The sequence below is a fragment of the Bidens hawaiensis genome, unplaced genomic scaffold, assembly GCF_021521415.1.
Source record: "Bidens hawaiensis isolate Kalapana, Puna unplaced genomic scaffold, B.hawaiensis_p1.1 tig00034269_1, whole genome shotgun sequence".
NCBI lineage: Eukaryota > Viridiplantae > Streptophyta > Magnoliopsida > Asterales > Asteraceae > Bidens > Bidens hawaiensis.
In genome coordinates, this window is record NW_027495925.1 from 40176 (window position 1) to 47873 (window position 7698).

At 31.6% G+C, this 7698-nt stretch overlaps 1 protein-coding gene across 1 annotated transcript; it reads left to right on the plus strand.

The window, feature by feature from the left end:
- Positions 1-207: 207 nt before the first annotated feature.
- On the plus strand, positions 208-7334 carry LOC143585993 (aspartic proteinase 36-like). Its single transcript, XM_077067645.1, has 10 exons — positions 208-481; positions 1223-1352; positions 1456-1703; positions 2943-3167; positions 3646-3808; positions 3912-3985; positions 4540-4627; positions 4758-4833; positions 5779-5850; positions 6940-7334. Exons 1-10 carry the CDS (start codon positions 234-236, stop codon positions 7086-7088), a joined length of 1473 nt encoding a protein of 490 aa, XP_076923760.1. The 5' UTR covers positions 208-233; the 3' UTR covers positions 7089-7334.
- The last annotated feature ends 364 nt before the right edge of the window (positions 7335-7698 follow it).

Genomic DNA, 7698 nt, shown 5'->3' on the forward strand with positions numbered 1-7698 from the left:
ACAACATGTTTTTTATTAATAAAAAATTGTCACCTCAACAAGAAACTAACGAACATAAAATTAACGAAGTTATGATCCGTTAAGCTCGAGATAACCGGTAAACAAACTTTCTATTAACAACAACAACAATAATAATAATATTATTATTTTTATTATTATATGCAGTCACACGACGAGTCGTCTTATTATTTTCCGACTCCAATTCCACTCCTCCGTCACCGGCGATCTACACAATGACGTCATCCTCCATCTCAATCCTCTCCATAATAATAACAATAATATCAATCTCTTCTTCAGCTTCCATAACTGCAACCAACGACGACAACTTCCGCGGCGCCGTGTTCGGCGTGAACTCCAAATTCTCCGGCAAGGAACGCTCACTGAGCCTGTTTAAAGCTCACGATAACCTCAGGCACCTTCAGATTCTCGCTTCAGGTGTTGATCTGCCTCTTGGTGGAACTGGCCGCCCTGATGCTGTGGGGTAAGTATGCAATTGGATGATGCAATTGATTGGTATTATTGGGTTTTTTTGATCTGGGGTTGTGTTATTTTGCGTTTTTTGATCTGGGTTTATGTTATTTTGGGTTTGTATTATTTTGTGATATTTTGTGTTTTTTGATCTGGGTGTATGTTATTTTGTGTTTTTTGATCTGGGTTTGTGTTATCTTGGGTTTATTCATCTGGGTTTGTATTATTTTTTGTTTTTTGATCTGGGTTTGTGTTATTTTGTGATATTTTGTGTTTTTTCATCTGGGTTTGTATTATCTTGGGTTTTTTTATCTGGTTTTATATGATCTTGCTTGTTGATGAGAATTAGGACTTTTGTAAGGTGGAATTGGAGTAAGAGCTGAGTTAATTAGGTTTAGTTGAATCAGTTATGTGAACTAGGTTTAAATTGATACAATTGCTTGATATTATTGTGTATTATTATTATTATTATTATTATTATTATTATTATTATCTAGGTTTACATGATCTTGCTTAACGGCTGAGAGTTAGGGCTTTTGTAAGCTGGAATTAGACTGTGATTATGTTATTGGAGTATGAACTTAGTTAATTAGGTTTCATTGAATTAATTATGAGAATTAGGTCTAAATTGGTACTTTTATCCGTGTAAATCAATGAAATACATAAATGCAATGATGATGATTTCATAGTTTATTTTATGCTATGTTATATTTACAGCCCGACAATTTCTGACATGTAAACCATATATCTGCAGTCTGTACTATGCCAGAATAGGAATCGGAACACCATCAAAGGAATATTATGTACAAGTAGACACCGGAAGTGATATAATGTGGATCAATTGTATACAATGCCGAGAATGCCCGAAACGAGGCTATCACGGGGTATTCTTGTTTAACCTAAACTGTTTGTAAATATTTCTGTATATATCCAAATGATTATATGCATATGAACGCCAACATTTTTGACTTACAATGCTTCAAACAGCTGGAACTTACACTATACGATCCAGAAGATTCAATCACATCAAAACCAGTTACATGTGCTTCGGAGTTTTGTGCAGAGATCAATGGCGGTGCGGTTACTGGTTGTAAGCCCAACGCATCGTGTCTATATACCGAGACTTATGGCGATGGGAGCTATAGTTTTGGCTACTTTGTAATGGATATTGTTCTGTATGATAGTGTGTCGGGTGACTTGGAAACTAAACTGGCAAATGGAAGTGTTATATTTGGGTATGTTTTTAACTCTTTCATGTTTATTAATGATGCCTGCAACTAGAATAGCTATATTTGGATATTAAATGCTTATTATAGGTTTTTATATCAAACTAGGTTATTATCACGTGCGTTACACAAGCACTTTTTTAGAGAAAGATGAGAGATACATGTAAGTTATTCAAATGTTTATTTATGTAGTCAATCATAAATGATGATTTATTCAAATTTAACAAAGTTTTAAAATATAAAGTATACATAATCTCTGAACTTTAATGCTTGTACTTTTTGTTTTCTACCTATCATTTATATTGCGACATATTAGTTATTTATATTAATATTTTTAGTTTGGTCATTGTATGATAACTGAAGGGATGAAAAATAAAATTAGTTTATACATTATACTACTCATTTCTATATTTATTTGCTTTTCTTATAATCATAGTTATCAAATGCGTAAGGCGCCTCAAGGCGTATAGGCCTCGCCTAGGGCCTAGGCGCAAGGCGCAGAAAAAGCAAGGGCATGAGGAAAAATAAGCGCACTTAAATAAAACATTAAAATATATTATGTACATGAAAAATAATACTATTCTTCAAATAAAATAAACTGAAGTTATTATATAACATTTTGTATCATCTAATTAGTACCAAAAGTTCTAAAATAGTCAAGATTCAAATGTGATTCCAAAACTTGAATTACAAATTGTATCAATATAATACCTTTGACTTCTCCTAGATCTAAGTTTCAATAACACACCTTGCATTCTTTTACTCGGCTTTTATGTTCTCATGCTCTTGGAATAGACAATGACGAAGCACTCGCCTAGGAACTAGAAGCGAATATATTGAGCCTCACCTGAAAAATGGGCCTAGGCGCAAGAAGCAAGGTCTTAATAACTATGGTTATAATATAACGAAAAACATTACTTTGTCAGAATTGTGTATTTATAAATTTACAAATGTGATGAGTAAACAAGAAATGAATATATTATGAAAGGCTATTCAAAGTAGAAGGGTGAAATTGGAATTTGAAGAAATATATAATTAAGAGAGAACTTTCAGTTAACTGACATGTCGATTTTAGGATGTTTGGATAGGATAACTGATTGAGAAGTTACAAAATCCTCTAATTTTGTTACTGTTATATTAGTAAGTACAGAGCGGAAAGCAGTGATGTTATCTTAAATGCTTCTGTTTGTTTTCTCTTTTTCTTTCTACTTAAGTAACCGGTGCTTCTGTACAATGTTGCATAATCAGGTGTGGTGCAAGACAATCTGGTAACCTCGGTTCTTCTGATGAAGCACTTGATGGAATACTTGGTTTTGGAAAATCAAACTCATCCATAATATCACAGTTGGCTTCATCCGGGAAGGTGAAACAGATGTTTGCACATTGTTTAGATGGCGACAATGGTGGCGGTATTTTTGCAATTGGGCATGTTGTTCAGCCGAAGGTTAACTCAACACCTTTGATCCAAGATGAGTATGTGGCAGTTCTCTCTTTCTGCACAATATATATATATATATATATTGGGTTAGTATCATTTCAGAACTCCAAAAAAGTTAAGAACTTCTAGGAACTCATAACAACTAAACATTTTTTTAAGTTTTTTCATATATTAACATTGTTTGAGACTAGTTTTACCATATTTTATATAAAAAAATTTATTACATATATAAATCACAGGTTTATATATGTGTAAAATTTATGTAATAATAAATTTACATATATGTAAATAAAAATTTGGATATGTGTAAAAACTAATTTTCATAATTGTAATCGTAAATGTAGATATAAAAAGTGATAAAAATTCACTCAAATAACATTAACATACAAAAATTTTTTATAAAAAACGTTAGTTATAAAGAGTTCTTCAAGTTCTTAAACAATTTAAGAGTTCTTTAATGATACTCATCCTATATTCGTGCACATATTGAAGTTAATATTGGTCACTTAACAGGCCTCATTATGCTGCCAATGTTATGAGAATCGAAGTTGGTGCCCAGTTTTTGAATCTTTCAACGAGTACAAATGGTTCAGGGGACAAGAGAAGAACAATAATAGATAGTGGTACAACTTTGGCTTATCTTCCAGATGCAATCTACAAGTCCATGGTGAACGAGGTGAAATTTATTATGCATTATACTATAAGTTTTGTAAAAAAAATGTTTTTATTTAGAAGTTGGGTCATATTCTGTGTTTATATTTTCGGCTCTTTTCGTGTAGATAGTTGCAGGGCAGCCGGATTTGAGATTGCGCACTCTTCATGACCAGTATACATGCTTTGAATTCTCTGGAAGGTACAGTAGATATGGAGCCCTTATGTTAATGTGCCTGCATGCTTGATTATTAAACAGAACATTTTATTTTCATAAACTTTTGTATAAAAGCATTATCTTTCCTACTAAAGTTCAGTGATTTGCAATTTGATATCTTTTTTAATCTTTAATGGGCCATGTGGGTAAAAAATAATATTAATTAATAATAATAAATACCTGACAAGAAAATGCGTCAAACGGGTTGAAAGTCATCCAATCACTTATGAATGGTTGAATAGGGTATTGCTTTATCTCCTAGTCATGTGGGTATAATGAAAGTAATTAGCTTTATAGAAAAAGGGATCAAACGGGTCAAAAGTCATCCAAAGCGTATTTTCAATACATATACCTCCTAAATCGTTTCATTAAAAAGATTAGATTATTATTTAAATATATAACTTATATAATCATATTTGACATACTATATACATACAAAAATTTAGGCAAGAAGTGTTTTGGACCAACCGACCAAATGTGTTGCCCATACCATAATAAAAAGTAGAATGATTTGCTAACTTTTGTTTTTACGTTTGCAGTGTGGATGATGGCTTTCCAGCAGTTACATTTTACTTTGAAAACTCACTTTCTTTGACGGTTTATCCTCAAGATTATTTGTTCGCCTTTGTAAGTATTTCCGCTTGGATTTTTTTATTTTTTTTATTTTTTGTGTAAAAAAATAAAATAGAGTTTAAAGGAAAGTATCTCCCTTTATGCTTGGTTATTAACATCAATATTTTATTTAAAAATCTTGCAGGAAGATTCCTTGTGTTTTGGCTGGCAAAACAATGGTCTGGATTCATTAAGTACAACCGACACAATTTTATTGGGAGGTAAGCTTATATTATTAATTTGTCATACAAGATTATTGTTCCCTGTAACCCTTTAAGAAGTAAGCACCAACTGCTGACATTCATATCTATTTTTTAATTCACATTTAACTTTATTGTTTTCCATTATTACATATTTTTGACACCCTATCTAAAAATCTACCTATCCTGTCACTTTCCTTACAATTCAAATATGATTTTTCCGTTTACTCCATTCATTTTCATGTTACACTATTTCATATTTCATTCTATTCAAATTTAAATGAATGCTACAAAGAACTTTCAAATTAAATCTCTTATAAGAATGCTTTCTATTAAGACAATATAAGCATAGTTAGTAATAGTTTTAGTTATGTAATCATTTCTTTGTTTTTTACTTTAATATGAACCCGTTGAAAGTTAACACTAGATATGGTGACTTGGTGTAAACATTAAGTGATTTATTTTTATTGCGTAATGGAAAAACCAAAAAATATGTATGAAAAATAATTATATACATTTGATAAGTAAATTAAAATAATTTTGAGCATCATTAATATTTATTTTCAAGTTCATAATTCATGTTAGAGGCATGAGTAATATGACATTTGCAATGCTAAAGTGCAGAGATTAATTGGAAATTTAATCTTGAAGCTGAATGTAAAAGCAATACGTTTGTTTTTCAAAGTCAACAACACCTGTTTTTAGTATGAATGAAGCGTAAAACAGTTTTAACTGTTAGGTTTTGTTTATTCTTTTGCCTTTCACTATCGGTGCAGGCTCTTTAATAACATTTTATAATTACATGGTAAATAATTTGAATTTAAGCTATATTAGACAATAGACAGTACCTACAATTACTGAGAAGACATGTTCATTTTACGCATTAAATTGCAGTAAATTTGATTAACTGTAGGATATCCGATTTTTAACACCTAAGTCATTTCTGAGTGCTATTTTTTGTTGCAGATCTCGTACTATCAAATAAGCTGGTTTTGTATGATCTTGAAAACCAAACAATTGGATGGACGGAGTATAATTGTAAGTTGCGATTCAGTTTTAGCTTATTTTCTTATGTTTTTATTTCCCTGATATCTGAATTTACTAATTTTACACTGCATTTTATATCTCGGTTTTATTTTCTTATCCTGATTTCTGAATATGCTAATTTTAACTTAATTACGCACATCTGAGTTTGAGTTTGTAACCCCAATCTGAATGTTATAAATAGATGATAAGCCATTATAATTCTCTTGAGCACTTTGAATAAAATATAAACCCTAGTGCAACCATGTTAAACCCTTGTGTTCGTTTATTGCTTTATGTGTTCAGTTCATGCGTGCTTAATGCTATGATAAGTGTGGAACTCGTGTTACTTTTCTAATATAGATTTATTCAAATTTTAGAGAAAATTGATTGAACGCTCGAAGTTTTTAACTAGTAATTATAGAAAAATATGATAGTTATTGTTTTGGGTGCTAGTCAAGACGTCGATGCCAATGGGAACAAGGGTAACTAAAAAGAAATGTCATCGTATATATAATGGCGTAAAACTAAAAAGGAAAAAAAAGGAGTTATCTTGCCTTCACTCATAGTCTCTACACACTCGACAAACTTGCAAGGCGAAGAAATATGAGATTTGGAAAGTGTGATGTATGATGTCATGAACAAGTTTCGTATCCTTAATCTATACCATGCCGTTTTAGCTAAACGTATGTCGACTTATTGATTACGTTCTAATAGGTTACATAAAGACTCTACATGTACAGAATAATATTACGCCTGAATACCTTCTAGATACGGTAATTGTATTGTATATTGACTGCGTGTCTAGTAGGGTTACGTAAAGACTTTGTATGTAGAGAATAATATTACACCTGAATACCTTTTAGATATGATAATTATATAACTATTTTAATACCGTCCGCATTTTAGTTGACAAATGGAGAAATCTAAGCCTTTGGTTGTCGCGGATTTCTCCACTTATTTTTTAGGCGGACTTCTATTTCCCGTTTACCAAACTTGTCCACGTGCACATGGATTGGCCTCCTATATGGCGGTCCCGTCTATCTTCACATTTATTTTGTCTTGATTTTTTTATTAATATATATTTTGTTTTTATGCTTTCAGGCTCGTCAACCATCAAATTGAGGGACGAAATTACTGGATCGGTGCATTTAGTAGGTCCTCATTCAATACCGTCTGGTGGCAGCCGGATTCCACGTAGATACTTAATATCACTTTTAATAGCTGCTTTGCTTTACCTTACGATTTCTTGATTTCTTAACGTAGTGTATCCACAATACATAGAAGTAGGCAAATGTAACACGGGTATTGAATCCATTGTTTGGTAACACGTCAAAGATCACAGAATTGAACTCGAACACAAAAGGTGATTTCTGTAAATAATCTGCAGATGAGTTTCTGTGAAAGCCGTAAAGGAGTTTTTCGTCTTTTTTGCTTTAAAATCTTTTCGTAAAACCGCGTTTCTTGTTTCTGTTGTATCTTTTTCTTGAGTTTTTGGGTCATGAACTCATGATGCTAGTGCAACTTTTTTTTATTACTTCATAAAGGTGCATTATTGCATAAAGAAACTATGGATCATGTGTTGTGTTTCATGTTATTTTGATTTTAGTTTGGTCACACTTTTTATACATTAAAATTTAGCATTCAATAAGTAGTGCGGTGGTAAAATCTTTTCGTAAAACCGCGTTTCTTGTTTCTGTTGTATCTTTTTCTTGAGTTTTTGGGTCATGAACTCATGATGCTAGTGCAACTTTTTTTTATTACTTCATAAAGGTGCATTATTGCATAAAGAAACTATGGATCATGTGTTGTGTTTCATGTTATTTTGATTTTAGTTTGGTCACACTTTTTATACATTAAAAT

Coding starts and splice junctions, on each gene's coding strand:
- LOC143585993 (XM_077067645.1), top strand. CDS start 234: ATGACGTCATCCTCCATCTCAATCCTCTCCATAATAATAACAATAATA. Junction 1,353..1,455: donor CGAAACGAGGCTATCACGGG/GTATTCTTGTTT, acceptor TGCTTCAAACAG/CTGGAACTTACACTATACGA. Junction 4,628..4,757: donor AAGATTATTTGTTCGCCTTT/GTAAGTATTTCC, acceptor AAAATCTTGCAG/GAAGATTCCTTGTGTTTTGG.